General features: G+C 43.9%; 1 protein-coding gene across 1 annotated transcript in view; it reads left to right on the forward strand.

Annotated features, from left to right (window-relative positions):
- CFAP69 (cilia and flagella associated protein 69) overlaps positions 1-21,860 on the forward strand; it is a 1,486,345-nt gene that overhangs the window by 1,115,801 nt on the left and 348,684 nt on the right. The window contains exon 15 of the mRNA XM_069648365.1: positions 6,936-7,054. Coding sequence (XP_069504466.1) covers positions 6,936-7,054 — 119 coding nt within the window. The remainder of the gene's footprint in view (positions 1-6,935; positions 7,055-21,860) is intronic.

Raw genomic sequence — 21,860 nt, forward strand, 5'->3', positions numbered from 1 at the left:
ATTTATTTTAATTTAAAAAAAATTGCAAAAAAGTGTAACTCTACAAACAGCAAAAAATAACGTTTAGGGAACAAAAATAATCCACTTTATCAATAAATTAAATCAAATATATTAAAATCAAAATTCATAGTAAACTTAACTCACCCGGTTTTTGTTTTGCAATATTTAATTTTTACTCTAAAAGGCTATATAGTGAAACTAATGTAATGCGTTTGAATGTGTTTTTAATAAAAAATGTTAAACTGTTTTCATTTGTTTTTAATGTGTATTACATTTGTGCTGCTTTTGTTAGTATTTACAGTTTGCATTATACTAAATTTAATTTAGCACACATATGGCTATAAACGGTATGTATATGTTTGTTGATGTAAATGTTACTAAGCTTTTACTGTGTATGATGTGTTAATACTCGTTTAGTTGTTTCTAATGTTATGTTTATTGTTTAGTAAATTATATGTATTTTCGATGATGACATACCTTGTTAATTGATTTTGTTTTGCATGTAAAATATGACACTTGAATGCTTATGTATATTTTGTTTTTGTAGATTTATTTTTAAAATATTCTGTGTATATTTTTAATTGCAATGCAATTTTTGGTGGATTATGCTTGTGTATATTATAATTTAAGATACTTATGTAGTCATTTTGTATTACAAAAATATTTTATACATTCTTTTAACATGTATTATAGGTATACATTTAACTTACATTTGAATGATTTTGCATTTGATAAAATTACTTGTCTTTATGCATAAAATTGTTATAATCGTAACGTGGTATTGTATGCTTTTAAGTGTTTGGGTGAACTAAGGTTACCATGATGTTTGATCTTAATATAATATATTTTTTAATTTATTGATAAAGAGTATTATGTTACCTTAGCATTATTATTTCTGATGTTTGTAGATTGTACACTTTTGTTGGTTTCTCCTTAACTCTTTTGTACATTTGTTTTTCAAATAATGTCAACTTTTATTTAATGGTTATGTGATTAGTAAATCTGCTTGTTGTAATACTAATGTGTGTTGTAAGAACATGTAGTACAATTGTTTGTGCAGCGTGAAAGCATGTTGTATAACACCATGTGGCAGAGGTGTACGTGTCATAAGTGTGTGTTGTACGTTTTGGTGTTGTCAGAGCATGTGTCATGTGTTATAGAAGCATGTTTTGCAGGAGCATGTGTTATTGGAGCATGTGTTATGGGAGCATGTGCCGCAGGAGCATGTGTGTAAAAAGAGTGTATTGTTTGAGCGTTTGTGATATGAGTATCTGTTGTAGAAGTGTGTGTCGTTAGACTCTGTGGTGTAAGGCGTATGTGTGCTTGCTGTGTCGCATATCATTTTTAATGGTCCCCTGGTTAGGTAAAGACTCTGCCCCCAGCTACCTCAGCTCAACCCAGATAGGCAGTCTAGCAACTTACTTGTTGGAACAGATGGAGTTATCGTCCATTGGACCAGCACGAAAAGGGACACCTCCACTAGGCCAGCGAGAACCTAATTTTGCTCCTGCTATAATTCTATTTTAAATTCGTGGACCTTAAGACTTTCCTCCCTCATAGCATTAATAATAAAACCCTCAGAACCTGATATTTTACTCACAGGTTCAACAACCGTTCAGTCAATTCTTGTGCCACATCCTAATGCAAATGCAGGAAGAGAGATTGAAAGGCTTGGAGAGAGGCAAAGAAACAAATAACGGCGTACTTCTGATAAGCTGTCCTCTTAATATTCACTGTGCCAGTAATATTCCATAGACAAGAACGACCAATGTTGATGTAAAAAATATAAGTATTTTATTTACAGTCACTAAAATCTGTTTCTTCTCACTAAATCTACAGAAGGTTCGGACTCCTTTGTTTGACATGTTCAAAGCTACAATTATCACAGCTCAATTTTCTGCATAAGATGAGTTTCAAGTTCAGGTGACTTTACTTTAAACCATCTGGCATCATTAATTCACATTCTGAATGCTAAAGCCCTTTCCATCTGTTCTCTAAGGAAAGTGACAACACTTGTAAAGGTACTCAAACATATTTTTATTTCTTCCAAAACAAACCAATAGATGCTTAATTCAATGAAGCAATATTGTCCATCTAAATAATTGAAGCGAAGCAAAACACAATGACACAGGACCAGAATTGCACGCTATTCAGTCAAGCAAAACTCTCTGCATTTCAAAGAATACATCCAACATGACATTTAGGTGAGACTCAGAGCCCACAACCCCCTAAACGCCTGGCACAGCCTTGACAGCATTCCTGGTGCATGAGCTGGCACCCTATTTATAATGTTTTTCACTTGGAATTCCCTCCTTACTTTACACGTAGCCACTGTTGGACGAATCCCCAACTTCTGACTTCTGGATAGGAAGTACCTCCCATTCTCCTTAGGATAATGGTAAATAATATTGTCTGGTAGCATCCCTAAACTGTCTGCTGAATTATCATTAGAGTCCCCAAGCCGAATTATCAGTAATGGCTCCAAGAGGATTTATCTATCTAACATGTCTTTGCTGACCCTGTTTCACAAGGTGCTTTTCTTAGTGCCCAAGCGAGTTGCTGTATATTTTGCTAAATAGAAAATGGTGTGGATCTGGTTCCACTGCCTACTCATTATAAATAGATGTTTGCATAGGGATGAATGTACTGGACTGCTTAATCCAACTACACTACATTTGTAAACATGTATGCATGCACGATATGATATGGTCAAGCTGTGCTTGGCGCCTTGCTATGCTGAATGGTTATATACATCAATGAATGCTAACTCAAAAACACACTTCTCTTTGCATCTAAAACATTACTACTAAAACTCCATTGCTATGTAGCTGCATTTCACTACAATGCTATCATGGGCCTCTAGGAGCCCTTTTGAGCACTAACGCGCTGGAGTATACTGTTGCAGTGCTAAGCTCTAGAGTTGCTGGTTTATGTATTGCAGTCTGTAGTGCCTTTAAGCATGTATCATCCTGCTAGCATAGCTACCCATACTTAAACATACTATAACATACCCTGCCAGGGTATAATAGAGGAATTCAATGTACTTATCATATTCAGGCTACTATATTCTACTCAGCCTTTTAAAGCCAATGCTATAATAGTTATTGAGGGGTCATTCTAAAATGAGATGGCGTCTTAACTATTCCTCTTACCCCTGAAGGGCAGAATGAGCAAGGCCCAGCAACAGGTGCATAAGTGTTTGGCATGTGAGTGTAGGCCATATAAGTGTTTGGTATAAAGTCATACAATTCACATGTCCTATATGCCTTTTATATGTCTGAAACGTACATTTAAATCAGGTTTCACTTTCATATGAGGTGTTGATACGTAAAAGAGGCACATAGCACTTTTACAGTTCATACATAGATGAAATGTACATCTCATAACAACCAACATCTGGGTTAAATCTGAATGATAAGTAAAGTTTTTAGAGGTATGTTATTGTACATATGCAAATTGTTCATTTCCGCCACATGTACCTGTAGAATTTGTATTTGAAATGTGCTGTTCTGCTCATGCATTGTATGCTTCCTATACATGTGAAAGCTCACATTAAAGTAAACTGTAACTTTAATATGCCTTTTTAACACGTATTGGAGGCAGCGTATATGCCTTCTCCAATTAGTACTTCAATACAATTTATAGCTCCTGGAAGCTTACATCAAGGTAAACCCTGACTTTCATATCAATTTTCAACAGATGTAAATTTGTTTAAACTGCAAACTGTGAAACTCATACAACCCTTGGTACAGTTTGTATGAAAAATGTAGATTTATTACATCGCATTAAAACTAACATCAAACCAGCCCTGACTTTGATGTGAGTTTTCACATGTAAACAGCGTAACGTATGAACTCTGAAACCAATACGCCTATCGGTACAGTTCATATGAAAAGTGTGTATTTAAAACTGACACCAATGTCAGCTGTGACTTGTGTGATGAATCAAGGGAATGTGTCCCTTCTCTTCCAGTGGGGAGCCCCCCTCTAAGGCTAGGGGGTGAGCCCACTCAGCAACAACATCACTAGCGGTAGAGTCAAGCGGGACCTCAGCGGAAGCGATTTCCCCCTGTTGGAAAAAGGACTCCATTTCCCCTGAGGAACTGCTGAAGGAATATCCTAAAATTACATATTTGGGACTATCAGGTAACTTAAAGGACATACAATATAGAGACTGGGATTAAGAAAACAATCTATTATTGCCAGCAAGAAAAACAATTTCTCTTTAAGCAAGAATTCACATTTAATTGGGATGAAGAAGCTGAAGTGGAGAGAGACGCTGCAGCAAACAGAGGCAGAGAGCACTTAAATCGGCCAGGGAAGCCCCCATGTGACGCAACACCTGAGAGGGGAGGAGACTCCACACATGGCGAAGACCGCAAATTTTGAAACTGCTGGGAAGCTGATAGCAGAGCACAGGGTAGAGGGTGTCCTTGGAGAATGAAGCAGGAAGGAGTGGACAGTGATGGCATGACCACAGAGATCCGGCGATGGACCGTCAGACCCTCAAACTATACCGAGACCACTAGGCAGACCCACCAGCCTACAATCTGGTTACCGGCAGAGCTGTCAGACCACATCGAGAGAGAATACAGAGCTTGTTATGCCGGAGTGAACCACAAAGGCAAAGCAAGGAACCCTGAATGAACAAATGCCCCAGTAACGTTATCTCAGACAAACCCATGTAACAGGGAAAATGGGAGACCCGGGAAGCCTAAGGGGAATTGTTATGGGACTGTTCATTCTTGTCCCAGTGATGCACATGAGAAAGTGAGAAAATTGAATTATGCTGACGAGAAGCCTGAATGCAATACAAATTGTGAGAAACATTAAGAGTCAGAAGTAGGGCAAAGTGGAATATCTGTCAAAATACAGAGAAACTAAAGAGATTGAGAAAAACAGATTGTTTAATGAGAGAAATACAAATGCACTAAGATTTGTGAGAAACATTAAGAGTGAGAGAGTATCGCCTGAAGAAAAGGACAAAGTGAAAGACCTGTAAAAAGGTAAACAACCTAAAGAGGAAAAATACTATGAGCTGAAGAAGAGAGAAGAGAATTTAAAGAAAGAGAATTGCAGAGACTGGGTATCGCAAAACAACTCTATATGATCTAAGTAGTTTTTCAAGGTTCAGAAAACCAACCTTTCAGGAGATTAAAGAAGTCACAAGAGACGATTTAAAAATATCATATTACTAAGAGTCAAGAAGAAGAAAGTTGCCAGCAGCAAGCTCACGGAGAAGGGAGCCTTTCTCCCTTCTTTAGTTTTTAGTTGTTAGAATAGTGGTAGGGTCAGTTTGGACTGTGGACACTTCTTTTCTTTTGAACATTCTCTTATGACTGTCAAACACCTTAGTTTGATAGATAGGGAACATTAGCCATTACATTTATTCTTTAATAAAACCATTCTTGAAATGTCCTTAAAGTGTCAGCTGCCTCCTTCTGACTCGCCACACTTGCCTTTGATGTGAGTGTTTAAGAGATGTTGATTGTGTAATGTACAAACTGTAAAACGCATATGCTCTGCATACAGTTTGTTTTAAAGATGTGCATTAATTCTGCGCATGCACCATATGTAGATACATTTAAATTGTTCATATCTCAAAGTTGGCTGAGTCGATTTAAAAATAAAATAAAACATCCAGTGCATGCACCCATTTCAATTAAATCTAGTTGCATGAAAAGAATTGTGGAAATTGAAGCAGTCAATATGGGAAACCCCATGTTAAAAGCTTTTCAAAAAGTGATTGAAGTAAACAAAAAATACTATGAAGCCGTTAATGTACAATTCTGAAATTGTGCATGCACAGGCGGTTTCCTCAAACTATTACTATTGAAATATCACAAGCCACTTAAACAAAAGGGAAGCAACCCCAGCCCAGCTTCCTCTAGCAACAGTGTTGCACAGAAATGCATCCATATACATGTATTGATACATTTTATGTTGCAGCTCAATGTTTTCACACAGAAGTAAAACAAATACTAAACAGGAACATTATCATGGTGCTAAGACACACACGTTAAAAATAACATTGCCAAACATGTCCCACCATTACAAGATGGCTCCCATTGAAATCATTGTTTTTGTTAAGGTTCAGTGGGCCAATCAAAGCACACTCCATCATGGAGCAGCGCACTCAGTGTTATAGACTGGGAGTCTGGTTATTATATAGTTTTAATCTTATAGTGGTGGTCGTTGGTCAGAAGCAAATTACAATACCATTAATAATTTATAAAAGTAATGCAGCACAAAAGTGACAAAACATAAATGTACTGAGCAGTATAAATAGCAACAATAATAACATGAAGCTATAAGGCAACAAAAGGGTGATGCCACAATGTATTTAGCAGCATTGAAACAAAGGAATCTGTCAAATTGACATAAGAAAACTTTCTACAAAACTTACATAGAAGTTCTAAAAAATGGCTGATTTTGTAACACAACTTTCGTAATGAGGCACTTTTTCTATATCATGGAGAATCTGATTGACAACATATGCCCTCTTATATACTGCGTAAAGTGCTCACGCAAAGACCTAAACCGCTATCTAGCCAGACTTGACCATACCTTCACTGCGCCAGAAATGTATATGAACATTTGCCATTTCGGATAAAGTATTCTACAATTTGGAATAGTGAAATGCCATTTGTCCCCAGAAAGAAATACAAACCCCACTCCTCACACAAATATTGCCTTCAGTGGAATCAGAGGAGTATAGCTTTGACAAGCATGAGACAAAGATGTTAATTCAGATTTAGAAAATGTGAATGTTTTCTTCAAGTAACTGAAGTGTACATACAGTATTTTAGGAAGAAGAAAGAGTCCTGTTTCTTAATTGCAATGACATCATGTCTCTAAATTTTCGATGCACAGGTTTATGTCAAATTAAAAGAAAAACGATTTTTTTTTATAATGGAAAATCACTTTTTCAAACAGGACCTGTTTGGCACGGATGGAGTAGACCTGCTAATCCTACTTTTGAAAATGGATCCCAACAAATTCTACAGTGGCATAGGTCACAACAGATTAATTCTCGGCACTCTGGACACTGTGTGGTAAGTGTTCGATTGTTGTAAAACATTTATTAATACAACATTAATATAGTTCTCTTTATCATACACATACTTTGGTGTTGCATGCATTTCATACTAGCTATTGATCAATGACTTCCCAAAGAATACATGAGGTCTGGTTTAAAAGTAAAGTTGTTTTGCATCAAATTAGTGATTGAACCATTTCCTTTGAATTCCTCCCTTAATTCAGGTTAAATCCATTTTGCATTATAAAGTTATACTCCCTGCACATAAAATATTAATCTTGCTTCTGGTGTCAAAATTAAAATATGGATTATCCTAAGTGTATTATATAACCGGTTCAAAATCATGAGTTTACTGATGCCTATTTGAAATTTTACTGCATTACTTCCTCTTTTTATTGCAACTATAAACACTCTTACCAAGATGTGTGTATATTTCTAATGGATTCCTTCCTTCCGCGGATTCCTAATCTATGATATTCTATCTCCAGCACAGATGATCTTCACAAACCTTTCCACCACTAAGGGGTTGAACATGGCTCTGCATCAGCACTGATTGATGCTGGTACGCAGCATGTGCTGCATAGGGCTTAGGGGTCAGTGTATATCTAGGTGCCCCGACCTGTGACCTCGGTTCCTTTTTCCTGCACTTCAGGAACACTGCTATTTCAAAATACTGTTATGCCGAACACAGCAAAGGCTTCAGGCTCCAGGCTCCAAGCCCTGCACTGATTGTGGACAAAAAATGTCTGTTCCCGACCCCCATATGATTTGCTTATAATTTCTGGGGGAGAAACACGACCCACAGGACTGCGGATCATGTCAGTCCATATACACAAAGGCTCTTCAGGAAAAGGATGACAAGACAACTTGATCAAGGTCCCCAGGCACGGTGCGGAAGCCGAAAGAGGTTGCCGGTCCCAAAAGAAAAGAAATATCAACACTGTTAAGGGTTTCCGCTCACCCAGCAGTACGTCTCAACACCACTATTCTTTTTCATCGATGAAGAGAAGTCACACTCCAGAGAATCCTCTGAGGAGACGGATGTGCGGGTACATTTTCCCACCCAACCCTTCACTCTGGGTTAATGGAAGGCATTTCAGCTGAAGCTGCTCGAAATCTTTGCCAATGCCTCGCTGTTGCCATCTTCGATATCAGTACTGCAGCACCCTCGTGTCCCACCGCACGTGGACAAGCAGACAGTTATTGCATGCAGGACCGCAAAAACACGCCTATGTGCCTGGCTTCCATGGTTGAAGACCTGTCTCAATGTCAGACTGATCCCTCCTCTGGCGTTGAGTGGGTGAAACTGGCGCCAACCGTCACGCACCATCGTCATGGATTGAGACCATTTAATCTGAGACTCCTTATGAGTATGCACCACTCTCTGTGGGCGCATTCTTGTCAAAGATGGGAGAAACATTCGTCAAACAGGGTGATATAATCCCTATTGGATTGGAATCGCTGTGCCCCAGGGAAGTAGGGGATTTCCCAGAGGAGTTTTATGTCAAGGGGAGGAACCCTTGGAGTTAGCTTCCAGTTTACAAAAGGAAAGCAGTTTGGACAACTCTCTGGAGTTGGACATTTTTCTGGAGCCGACCCCAGGGAAGCCACAGGCTTCATTCCTTTGGCTTATGGGCGAGGTGGTCATGACACTTGGTCTGTTGGCCCTTTGCACACCGAAACTTCAATTCAAACTAATGAATGGGTATTGTGGATTAGCGTCCCCAAAGAGAGACTTTGCTGCCCTTTAACCCAGCAGTGAAGGCCTTGCTATTGGAGATTTGGGAGAAGCCTGCTTCCATCCCTACTGTTGACCAGGACATGGCCAAGAGAGTGAGAAATGTTTTCTCTTTTGAGCAACTTTCCTTCCATTTCTATGGACTCCCAAACCTTTTGCTTTTTGTTTGTGTATTATGTCCTGACTTTTTCCAGTGAGGTGAAGCCTTCAGCTTCACTCCACTGCACTTTTGCTCATTATTATGGGGAAACTGACCAGTCCTTAAGGCTGTCAGTACTGGGAAACAGTTTCCCTTTTCTTTTTACATGTTATTTATTGGGTAACTTTTCATCATTACACAATGTATCTTACAATACCGTGCAATGGGTTTTCTTTTGTATGATCCTAGACTACACTCAAAGGGATTTTCTGGTTACTTTAGGTGTTTTCCAAAGGCAGGTTGGTGGCAGTAGTTGCATTGTGACTATTTTTCTAAATATGTTTTGTTAGCTTTACCACATTTACCATGTTTGACTACTTACTTCCCTTCTGGCATTTTGCCTGCATTCTGGCCTTCCTCCATGGCCGCCATGCCCCCTCCACTGTAGCTAAGAATCTTGGAGTCATCTTCAACTCCTCCCTTTCCTTCCTCCGTCATATTCAGGACTTTGTCAAGAAGTCCCTCTTTCAGCTCCTTCTTCTCAAAGGGACTCTACCCTTCCTCACCTTCCCCAAGAAACTCAGTGTTGCCTGTGCTCTGGTTCTCTCCAGGCTAGACTACTGCAATAGCCTCCTCCTTAATCTTCTTTTCTCCATCCTGTGACCCCTCCACCTAACGCAGCATAGGGCAGCAAGATCCTTGGCCTCAAGCCCAGGGTCCGCTTCTCTCCTGCCCTACAAAGCCTTCACTGGCTCCCGGTCTCAGCACGGTTTGAATTCACATCCCTCTGTATCATACCCAAGGCGATCTGGGTCCAGGGACCACTCTGTCTTCTACGCTTCCTGACCAAATACTCTCCTTCTAAACTCCTCCATTCCTCTGACAGCAACTCCCTGCGGGTTAAGCACTTTGCTAAACAGAGAGCTGGTGGTCGATCACTTTTCTCGGCTGGCTCCATCCTGTGGAACAGCCTCCTTCTCCCTCTGCATGTTGAGCAAGACTTCCTTAAATTCTGAAAAAATCTCAAGGACTTTCTCTTGACCTCTTCCTTCTCCTCCTCTCTTCCCTGCTAATCTTACAGCAGCGTGACTGATGTGCAGGGCCCTTATGTTTCCTCAGGTCCTTGATCCTCACATCTCTCATCCCAGTCGCTGTCTTCAGCTGCACTTACTTGGGCTCACCTTACCCATGGGTGGTGGCACTTATGCTCCTCTCCTCTTAGCACTTACCTTGAGCACTTCTCCATGAGCATCAAAGCTCCTTATCCCTCCCCCCTAACCCCTCTGCGGTTGCACATTCTGAATACTCACAAGGCATAGTAGGTTAATCTCCCCTTCCCTTTATTCTCATTATTTGTGGTACTATTAATGCAATTATTTATTCTTGCTGTAATTCATTGTCTACCTTCCCCTGTACCCACCTGCCCTGTGGGCACTTTGAAACAGTTTTGCTAGTTGTATATGCGCCTAATAAGCTAACAATAAATAAATAAACTGTGGCTAGTGTCCCAACATGGCTGCGCCATGAGGTTTTTGCTTGTTCTTTTGCCCATCTTGTCCCATGGTTTTCTTCTTGCCCTACTAGGACAGTAAATTCCTTTTATGGTAATGCACTTGGCCGGGAAAGGCTTGTTTTTTATGGGCTAGTGCAGGGCCATGTGTGTGTGTGTACCCTGGAAGTCGGTTGGGACTATCTGGTCCCAATCCACAAACTGGTGCCAGTATGTCTATGGAGTGTGTGTGAGAGAAAGATCTTCCATTGGGTGGGCTGAGTTTCTGTCTCGCCTGAGTTTCTGGATAAGAAGAGCAACCTACAATCATGCCTCAGAGATCCTGGAGAAGTCCTGCAAGGAGCTAAGTATCCTGACCAGCTGTGAAGACGGTGGAAGAAACATGGACCTGTCCTAAGAAGGCCTGGTGACCAACCTTTGCTGAAGACCTGGTGGAGCACTGTCTGGTGACCTTCATGAGTCCATTGTAGTGATGGGACCAACTATTTCCGACGTCGGTACGGTGTCCTGTGAAGAAGAGCCCTCAGAATTGCCTCTGGACCACCCAGGGGCTGACCAGATCGAACTTTGGGATACCGTGCTGCAGACATCACTGTTCTGCATTTTGGCCTGGAGCTTTGGGGACCCAGAGTTTATCCACAAGGGGGTCACCTGTGCAAAATGTTGGTGTTCCAGCATCTAATGACCCAAGATACAAGACCGACTCCAACTGTGTCCCCTGCTGTCGCTGTGCAACGACGGCGATCGCCAAAAACTGCTTTTCCGCATCCTGTCGTGTGCTGTGAGGAGGCCTGCGTCGATGTAAGTTGCAGTCTTCAACAAGAATAGCTTGCACCAGCAATTGTCACTGATTGGCGACTCACTCGAACCTGCAACCCTTGAGCACCAAGGACCGGAAGAAATGGTGGGACACGGGACCTGTGACAACCCTCAAAAGACCTGCCAAGTCTGATGAGAAACTGGAGTATGGGGTGTTAGTTACAGTGGTACATAACTGAGCCCCCTCTCTTCCCTTTTAAAAGTTTTCCTAACATTTAAAACCCTTTACAATAGTTTGGCTTTGCCATTGCTTAATTGCGTAGCACTCTGAAACCTGGGAACAGTTGCATTCACTACAATAAATACCTATCTGCCATTTGGAACGGTTGTCCCCTCTTCCTAACTGTTCCCCAGCTCTCAAAACTACCCCGGAACTTTGAACTTTTTGGGCAGAGGGCCCCAATCAACTCAGTGTTGAAATTGTAGTTAGTATTGAATTCTTGTGGAGTGCCTTTTCACAAATATCCATTACCTTCCCTTTCAGTATTGTGGGGTGGGCGTTATTGTGATTTTATTGTACTGTCTACAGGGGTTATATATACATATATATATATATATATATATATATATGTATGTATTTTATTAATAATGTGTGTAAATTGTACATTTTAATTGTTTATTTGTAAAGCGCTTATACAGAAGTGAAGTACTTCAAAGTGCTTCGAGCCAGGAAGGAAACAAGGGAATACAGAGTCATTCTTAAGCCTTGAAGTTTCCAAATGATCTAATGAAAAAAGACTAGCAAACTAGGCCTGACGGTATTACTGCATGACAAGAGAGGAAGCGAGAAAGGGGGGAAGAGAGGGAGAAGAACATGCACTCCTTAAAAATTTCAGATAGTGCAAGTGCATGACAAAGAGTGACATGAGAGGGGGGTGGGGGGAGAAGGAGAAGAACATACATAAACAAACTACTGTACTAGGCCTGGCAAATTAGGCATATTGAATTCTAGGTAATGTAAGAGTGCAAACAGGAAGTGAAAGGGAAGGGGAAGGGAACAAGTGCTTCCAGTCCAGCAGGGCCCTGGGTTAAGTGTAGAGAGGTTACCCTTCTCATGGAACGAATTCCAGAAGTGCCGTAGTGGTGAGCAGAATGCAGAGGCCTGGGGGCAAGTGCAAGGACTGGCGTGGGAGCCTGAGACCTGTGTGACTCTGGAGGTGCACAGTGTACCAGTTGGCAAACGGAGGAGATCTAGGGCGAGAAGGAGGGAACTAGGTGAGAATAGAGAAGAGGTTAACGAGAGAGAGAGAGAGAGAGAGAGAGAGAGAGAAATATATATATATATATATATATATATATATACATATATATATATATGTATGTATATATATATGTATATATCTCGAGATCTCTCTCTTGTGGAGTTTCCAGAATTTAAGGACAGCAGGCTCAGAACATGCAGAGGAGAAAGATCTACCCCCAAATCTCTGTTTGGAAAAGGGGCTCACCCGTAGAGAGTTGGAAGAGGACGAGCAGAGGGCTCTAGAAGGAGAGTATTTAGGGAGAGTTGTAGATAGTGCAGGCCCCCGCCCCAGAAAGCCTTGTGGACTATGCAGAGCGTCTTGAACTTGATCCTTGCAGTCACAGGGAGCCAGTGGAGGGATTTCGGCTCTGGAGAGACGCGATCCCTGGGCTTGAGACCAAGGATAAGTCTTGTGGTTCTGTTCTGGATGAGTTGTAGAGGTCAGAGAGGAGAAGTAGGAAGATTGAGAAAGAGACTGTTGCAGTAGTCCAGTCTAGAAAGAACCAGGGCTCTGGAGACAGTAAGCCACTGGGGGAAAGTGAGAAAAGGTAGAATACCTCTGAGGAGGTGCAGTGGCTGGTGGGACGTTTTAGAGATATCCAAGATGTGAGAGGTGAAGGAGAGAGTGGAGTCAAAGATGACCCTTAGATTTTTTGCTTCACTAGTGGGCGAGAGTGCAGGGCCAAGGGAGACCGGCCAGAGTGAAAGTGGGAAAGCGGGAGCAGGGGTCCCAATGAGGACGATCTCTGTCTTGCTGGCATTGAGGCAGAGATCGTTTGCAGCACACCAAGACTGAATTGCGGACAGATAGTCAGGAATGAGCAAGGAGGATGTGACCGAGGGTAGCCTGAAAGAGAGCTGTGTGTCATCCGCATAACACTGAAAGTTGGAGATGAAGGCAGAGATCCTGTGCGCCAGAGGGGCCATGTAGACATTGAAGCACTAGGGGGATAGGTTAGATCCCTGGGGACACCACAAGTAGAGAGAGTGATAGCGGAGAGAAAAGACCCAAGTCCCACCTGGGAAGGACGTTCAAAGAGAAATGCGGCAAGCCACGCCAGGGCCTGATCTGTGATAGTATTACCTGCTTGTACTCATTTTTATAGTATTTTCTTGGCCAATAATAAATGTGTTTTTATAACTATCCTTCTAAGTGTAATCCTTGATTACTTAACTTGTAGACCATTTACAAAGCCTCACCCCTTCCTGAGACTTAGCCTTGACTACTCTCTAGCTACCTTGATTGGTTTGGCTACAGCTCCGAGTTGTCCCTTTTCACTAACTAGGTTGGCCTCCTATACATCTGTCCACCTTGCCAGAGTATAGAAATGCAGTCTAACAAAGAGCACCAGTGTGTACTTTCTAACACTTCTTTGCTGTCCAGTAATGCCTCTCACGAGAGCTAGGTGCTCCTGGCTGTGGCAGCCAACCTCAAGACATCCATTGGTTCCCCCTTTACCCCATGACAGGGAGAGCAAGAGGGTGAATTTATGGGGAAGGAAGGTTTTCGCTTTTGGTAGTCTTGCCCTGAGAGTGGTAAATGCATTCCTTTTCCTTGGCCATATTTTCTCTTGGTCTCCCGTCTGCAGCCTTGGGGCTGCTGAGAGTCTGCCAGCAGTGGGCGTAAGAGAGGGATTATGTGCCTTCATTCAGGATCTTAGGAAGGCATCTTGGCAGATGCTGTAGTCTGGCCTTAACACAGCTGATTGTGTGCCATGAGCAGTGCCCACCGGGAGGGTGATGAGAAGACAGAGAACTTTGCGGTTCATCATGACATTCATTCCTAGACGTCCCCTTTGACGGGCATATCCTCTTCTGGGACAAAGCAAACAACTCCCTCCGGAGGTTATAGTCCTCCAACACCATGGCAAAGTCCATGGGCCTAGCGGTACAACAGTCTCTGACTCCCGCTAGCAGGGGAGAGTGTCTCATACTATGCCTACTGTGGGCGAGGACAGCCACCCTCGGGGAAGCAGTAGTCAGGCTGTCCCCCCAGGAGAAGGGCCCTTCCACTCTAACCTACCCACCCTACTGGAGTACTTCCACCCACCCACTTCCACAGAGTGCCCAGCTTCCAACTCCCAGGCCAGAGGATCTCTCTGGCACACTGTGGAACACCTTTTCTCAGCTACCTCCACCTGCACCCTCTCTGACTCCCACCTCAACAGTCACACACTGCACAGCGCCCAATGCTCAGACCAGAAGAGCCCGCTGGCATTCCAAAAAACATGACCGCTCCACCACCAGCACAATCCTTGCGCCAACTTTCGGGAACTCCCCTTCCAATTCAATCCCCCCCGGCCCCTCTCCTCCATCACATCACATCAAACACTCATACGAGGAGAGCTCCCCATCATTCTAACAGCCCCTCTCACCTCCTCCACCCTCCAACCTCGTACCTTCTTTCCTATTCACTTCTGACCTGTCCCACACCCTCTCTAACTCCACTTCCAAGGAATCCTGGTGGTGTTCTGACAGCCACAGCCCACTTCCACTGCTCCCCACCCCTGTCCCTACCAGCACGACTGGCCTAACACCCACTTACTATGCCCCGTCCACACCTCCCTTGACAAACATGGCAGCTGAACCACTTAACCTCTCCACTCCCCCGAACTCCACCAGAAGACCACCCCCAGCCACTTCTTTCCCTTCTCTCAGTATGGCACGTCTTGCCCTTTTCTGAACCATCGCTTCCACCCATTCCCTACAGACCCCCCCACCCTCTCACACACACTTCTAGCACCCAAACACACAAATCACAGATGTAGGGGCCACCCTTCGCCCTCAACTCCATGTGCCTTGCCACCCCTGCATCGGTCTACCCACCACACCTTTCCTGGCCCCTCTTTTACATCCCCTCTGTTACCTATGTCTCCCACTTCCCTCTTTGAACACAACCTTTCTCCCCTTCATCTCCAACCACCCACAACAACTCCAACTCACCCATCCTCTGTGCACCAAACCCAAACAGCACCAAGCCCGTCACCACCGAACGTCCCTACTACACTTGCCATCCCCCCACCAACCTCCGAGTCAATCACTACCAACATAACCTCCAATCCCACGCCAGACCTCTCTCAAAGGTCTGTTACTGGCCGCTCCCTCTTCCTTCCTTCATCCAGCACCCACACTCTCTGCTCCCACCATCAGAATCCCTCCCACTGACCAACACCGTCTGTCAAGTCACACCGACTGACTCAGTCCAACCGAACACACTGTCCTTCCCAGTGACCAACACCTTCCCACTGGCTACACTGAGCACCCCAGTCCTGCCACCCCCAGACACTCGGCGAAGCACCATTCCCACAACTTCCCACAAACTCGCCTGCCTCCTTATCAATGTCCGCTCCCTTGCCAAAAACAGACACAGCATATATGTCATAATAACCTCTGACAATCCTGATCTCATTTTCATCACCCGACTACTCACTCATCACCCACAACAGACCCTCTAGAGGAGGCAGAGTAGCCATCTGCCACAAACCGCACATTTCTATCACCTTCACCGAAACAGAACCCTACACAGCCAACTGTGAATCCCTACTAGTCAAACCCTCTCCCACCCACTCTCTCCACAGCTTCCTACTCACCTAAAGGCCCACGAATAAGACAGACACTTCACCAACAGCCTATGCAACTTGCTAGCAGCCACATTAGTTAACCACCCAGCACTCACCATACTGGGGGAACTTCAATATCAGGTTCTATGTGCCCACCAACTCCATGAATAAAACCCTGGTCGACTGTCTAGAGGCACATAACCTTACCCAGCTTATCACAGGAGCCACCCACACTGCCAGCCACACCCTTGATGCCATTTCCAGCTCCTCCAACCTCTTTTCCACGTCCACCCCTAAGCCCCTCATCTGGACAGACCACTCGGCTATACCTTTCTCTCTCCGCACACTGCCCCCGCCACACAAGGCTTCCTCTATTCCTCCTTCTCAGTTCAATTGCTGGAACAAGGTCAAAATAATAACGGACCTGGCAGAAACCCTGCTACCTGCCATCCGCTCACTCCTGGCCACAGACAGACCCGTATCCATCTAGCTCTTTGACTCCTGGCTAAACAACTCACTCCTTCCTCTCACCCCCTCCATCTCTGTTCCCTACTGTAAAGGACCACCCCCCAAGTGGTTCACCCCCTCACCTGAAAGCGTTCAAAACCCCAAACTTCTCCCTCAAGCACAAATGGCGAGCCTCCAGAACCCCTCAAAGCAAATCACTGTATGCCATCCATCACTGAAACTACAAATCAGAGATCCGAAAGGCCAACAAAAACCACTACAATAAAAGAAACCTGAGCTGCTGCAGCAGCAAAGAGCTCCACAGGGTCCTCATGGAATTCCTGAACTCTTCTTGCACCTCTCCCCCAACCACCTCCTCGCAAACACTCCCTCTCTGAACACTTCCACAAAACAGCCCTAGACAGGACGGCCACCCTCAAGGCCAAACTTTCCAACCTCACTTCCCGCTCTACAAGAATCAACCCTCCTGCCCTCCGAGACATCTCTGTTCTGCTCTTTCAACCCTATCTCGAGCGAGGAGTTAATCAAACTATCTTGCAGCTCTCCCCTTACCCTTGTGCTGGCTCTCTCCTCAAAGAAATCTTTACCTCCACATGTGCAGGAGAACTGGCCAAATCCGTCCTTAATGACTCACTTACCTCTGGTAACTTCCCAGAACCCTTTCAAAATTATGCATGTCAAACCCCTTCTAAAAAAAAAGCTTCCCTTGACCCTTTACAAACAATCAACTGCAGGCCTATTTCCAAAACCCTATTCTTGGCAAAGCACTACACACTCCTATCTCGACTGTTTTCTGGAATCCAACAACCTTATAGACTGCGCACAATCAGGCTTCCGTCCGCGCCACCGAACGGAAACCACACTGATCTGGGATGACCTCAAAGTCACTGCAGACTCGGAAGGATGTGCAGCACTTGTTCTTCTTGACCTCTCGGCAACGTTTGACACCATCAACCACACAATCCTCCTTGACAGAGTACACTCTATGAATTCGAGATTCGGCGCTCAACTGGATCGCTTAATTTCTCACTAACAGACAGCAAATCACCTATCTCCTCACTTTCCTCTCCACCAAATGCCCAGTGAGCACTAGAGTACCCCAAGGCGCAAGCCTCTCACCTCTGCTCTTCAAACTTTACATGACTTCCCTGCCTGGACTCATCTGCTTTCACAACCTCACCTGCTATAACTATGCTGATGACACACAAATCATCCAGAGTATTCCCAAATTGACCTCTGATCCTCGCCCTGACCTAGCAGCATGTCTCACAGACAATGACCTCTGTATGACAAGTAACCATCTCCTTTTGAACTCAGGGAAAACACATACAGAGTGCACCCAATCACTATTTACTACCCAACTCTCTACACAACCGAGGGCGTTGATACCACAGGCACTATACAAATGCCCAATAACATAACCTAACACCACATGCAATGCTTTGGCCTTCCAGGCCGTTCACCAGGGTTATTGTCTCCTCTTTATTCAACACACTCTAGACGATCCTCCTTCCAGCCCCTCTTTGACTACAGATCCCCTCATGTAGGAGGAGGTTGGTCAGCTTCTGGGAAAATGTGCAATAGAACAGGGGCTATTTTAGGAACAAGGCAGTGGCTGGTAATCTATTTATTTTACGATTTTCTGACTCCGAAGAAGCATAGGCGCTTAGGTCCCATCTTGAATCTGAGGCTCTTGAATCTGTATCTGTGCAAGGATAAATTCAAGATGTTGATTTTGGGCTAGATCCATCAAGCCCTTGATCTTTATGAATGGTTGGTGTCCCTGCATCTTCAGGGCACCTACTTCCATGTGCGTGCTGATTCATCTCAAGCACAGGAAGGACCTCAGATTTCTGGTCTGTTCTTGCCACTACTGATTCAAGGACCTGCCATTCTGTCTGTCTTTGGCACCAAAGGCCTTCACCAAGTTGTTGTTGGTGGTTGCAGCTTGCCTCAGAAGGGAAATCATATATGTCTTCCTGTACCTGGACAACTGGCGCATTCAAGCTTGCACCCAGACAAGGCATCAGCACATCTGTACTGCACATACAATTTGTTGCACAGCTGGGGCATCTCCCTAAACTTCAGATAGTCTCAGGTTTCACCATCCCAGCCCCTTCAATGTATTGGTGTTTCCCTGCACTCTCTCCTGGGCAGAGCATTCACTCCCAAGGGTTCGAGTAGCAACCATCTTCAAGGTGGTTCATGTGGCTGGTCCATTGTCAGTGGTTGCAGTTTCATGGTAACATGCCAGATTTTATGCAGGTCTTTTTGCCAGGTTTTGTGAGACCTCAGATGGTGGTCCCTGCTTCGGTAGCCCTGGCCCCAATTGATGGTAGTCACAGATTTGTCCTTGAAAGGGTGGGGTGCTCACCTCCAAGCATGGGTGTTGCTAGGTCTGGAAAATATCCAGGGCTACACTAATGTCGGGACTGTCGAGACTCGGGGCTAGCTAGTACTTTGTTTGTAGCTCCTGAGCTTCTATCCGGGGCTTCAACCAAAAGGTCTGGGGCTATAGCCCCTTCAGCCCCCCATCCCCTAGCAATGCCTCTGCCTCCAAGATCTGATGGTGAGCAGACTGGGGTCTCCCTCAGGGTCTAAGGAACACATTAACTTGCTGAAATTGAGGGCGATCAGGCTAACCATGGCCTTCCTCCCTACTGTGAAGGGCAAGATTGCACTGGTCCTGATGGACACACTTTGGGTATTGTAAGGGTGCAGAAGTAGATGTGGGACACGAAGGTAGCATGCTTGTTGCTATAGACCTTTATTTAACAGACCAATAAGGAAGAACCCCATCTGTCCCCATTTACTTTATTGGATTTATACCACTCAACCATGTACCCGTAGGCCTGAGAGCGCACATAAAAAACAGAGACTAATGAAAACACACATTAAAGAACAAAAGCCCAAAGCACAGAAGGAAAAAAGAACAAGATGAGGAACCAGAAAAATAAATTAAGCAAATAGCAGTGTGTTCAATATTTTCCTGAATGTCACTGTGGACTTCTGTACTCTGAGACCCAGTGGCATTCCTTGCTCTTGGGGTCACGTTCTGAAAAGAACCCTTCATGGCTTTACTAGGGTTACATCTAGGTATGACTAGCTGGTCAGCATTATTAGATCTAAGAAGTCTCGCATACGGTTTTTCTATGAGAAGATCTTGTAAATAAGAGGGCATTTGTCCCATACAGCATTTGTGTGTTATGAGGAGAAGGCGATACAGTATTCTCGAGTCTACTGGGAGCCAGTGCAGACTACGGCTGGCCTCCAAAACATTGTCTCTCCTAGCAAGACCATTAACCACACAGAGACTGCACTATTTTGTATAACCTGCAACCGATTGCAGTCTGATTTTGTAATGCCATGCAACAAACTGCAGCAATAATCTATTTTGGTGCCCACTATGGCCCTTTGCAATGGTCTTGGCACTCTTATGTGTAATGAATGGGTGAAGGTGGGCTAAATGTTTAATATAATATGCTGAGGAGGAGACCAGACTGCTAACATGTGACTTCATGGTCAGGTGCTGGTCAAGAATAACGCCAAGTGTCTTAACATTCTTTTGGGTAATGATTTTTGAGTCTCCTATGAAGGAATTCTTATAGGGGGAACCTAATTTATTGAGAGTACTGACCACCAAAAGTTCAGTTTTATCGCTGTTAAGGGCAAGACCATTCTGCAACATCCAGCCCTGAATAAGATCATACACTTTGTTAAGAAGGAATTCATCTTTGCCATGTGAGCCTGTCATCGGCGTAATTCGTAAAGGCCACATCATTCTGATCCAACAGGGCAAAAAAAGGGACTGTACAAATATTATATAATCATGGAGAAATACAGGCCACCTGGGGAACACCATATTCAGGAGTGATGGGGGGAGGTTGAGCTTCTCCAGAAAAACGTGACATTTCCAATTATTAAGGAACAAAGAGATCGAAAGGGCCGCTTTCTCCAATAAATTGGCAATGTTCTTCAACCTGCTGATCAAAATTGAATCATCCATCAGGTCGAAGGCTGCTGATAAATCCAATAACATTAGGAGGGATGGTTCACCCCTATCTATACGGTCCAAAAGTGTGGATTTAAGCTCCAAGAGTGGTCTCTGTCCCGTAGCCTTGTCTAAACCCTGACTGCAGTGTTTATTAAAAATAGGGAATTTAGAGAGGTGGGCAGATATTTGGCTATAGGGGTCCTGGATTTTTAACAGAAAGGAGTACCTTAGTATAGCAAAGAAGGGGCGTGGAGGTCCATGCCTCATATAAAATGAAGGATGATGTCAGAACGTCAGTCAAAATCAAGTAGTTCACTGTCATGTGTCCTAAACCTTTTGGTTCTAAAATTCCTAATGTGTGCACCTTTTAAACCTCTTCACTCATGTCTCTTAAGGTTGTTAACCTTTAATACCATTTTATTGGTAGCTCCAAAATCAGCCCATAGAGTGAGCGAGTTGCAGGCACTTTCATCCAGGCCACCCTTTACTATTTTACACAAGGATATGGTTGTTTTATGGCTCAAACCTTCATTTTGCCCAAAATCATTTCCGATTTCCATACAGGACAGAACATTGTTCTACCTCCTTTCTATCCCACACTTCATCCTGGCAAGGAAGAGGAAAGACTACATAGGTTAGCCCCTCGTAGATCGTTATATCAAGAATGTCAAAACTACGCATTGATGACAAACTTGGCATTGGATATACGGGTCATAAGATGGGTCAGGATGTCTCTAAGCAGACCTTATCCAGATGGATCATTCTGGCCATTTAAGAATGTTATAGGTTGACAGAAAAGGAACCTCCTGAAGACGTAAGGGCCCATTCCACCAGGGGCATGGCCACCTCTACAGCCCTGCAAAGGGGTGTACCAATTAAAAACATTTGTGAAGCGGCAACGTGGACTAGTATCCACACATTCACAAAGCATTATTGCCTGGAATCTTCCCTCGGTCAAGATGGTGCCTTTAGTAAGGCAGTTCTACTCTTGGTCCATGAAAATATATGAAATCAAATTCTACTCCCTACTCCTAATCAAATACTGCTGTCTGAGTCTGTCAAAAGATGAGGAATACGTGGGAGGACACAATCCATTCGAAGAGCAAGATACTTACACCTGGTAATGTTCTTTCAACTGGATGTTCCTTCCACGTATTCTTCATCGCCCTCCCATCCTACCCCTCAGTAGATTTCGCTGTGCTATTACAGCTTCCGTTCCATCAAGGCTGAGTGCGGTCACTCCTGGATTTTGTGGGTATTTCTGCTCTTAAAGGGGAAAAACAGAACTCAGGCCAGTGGGCGCTGAGTCTGCTATATATGCCTTCGGTGACATCATCCTCGACGGAGGCCC

This window comes from Ambystoma mexicanum, chromosome 2q (assembly GCF_040938575.1).
Source record: "Ambystoma mexicanum isolate Mex_15411 chromosome 2q, UKY_AmexF1_1, whole genome shotgun sequence".
In the NCBI taxonomy this organism is placed as follows: Eukaryota; Metazoa; Chordata; class Amphibia; order Caudata; family Ambystomatidae; genus Ambystoma; species Ambystoma mexicanum.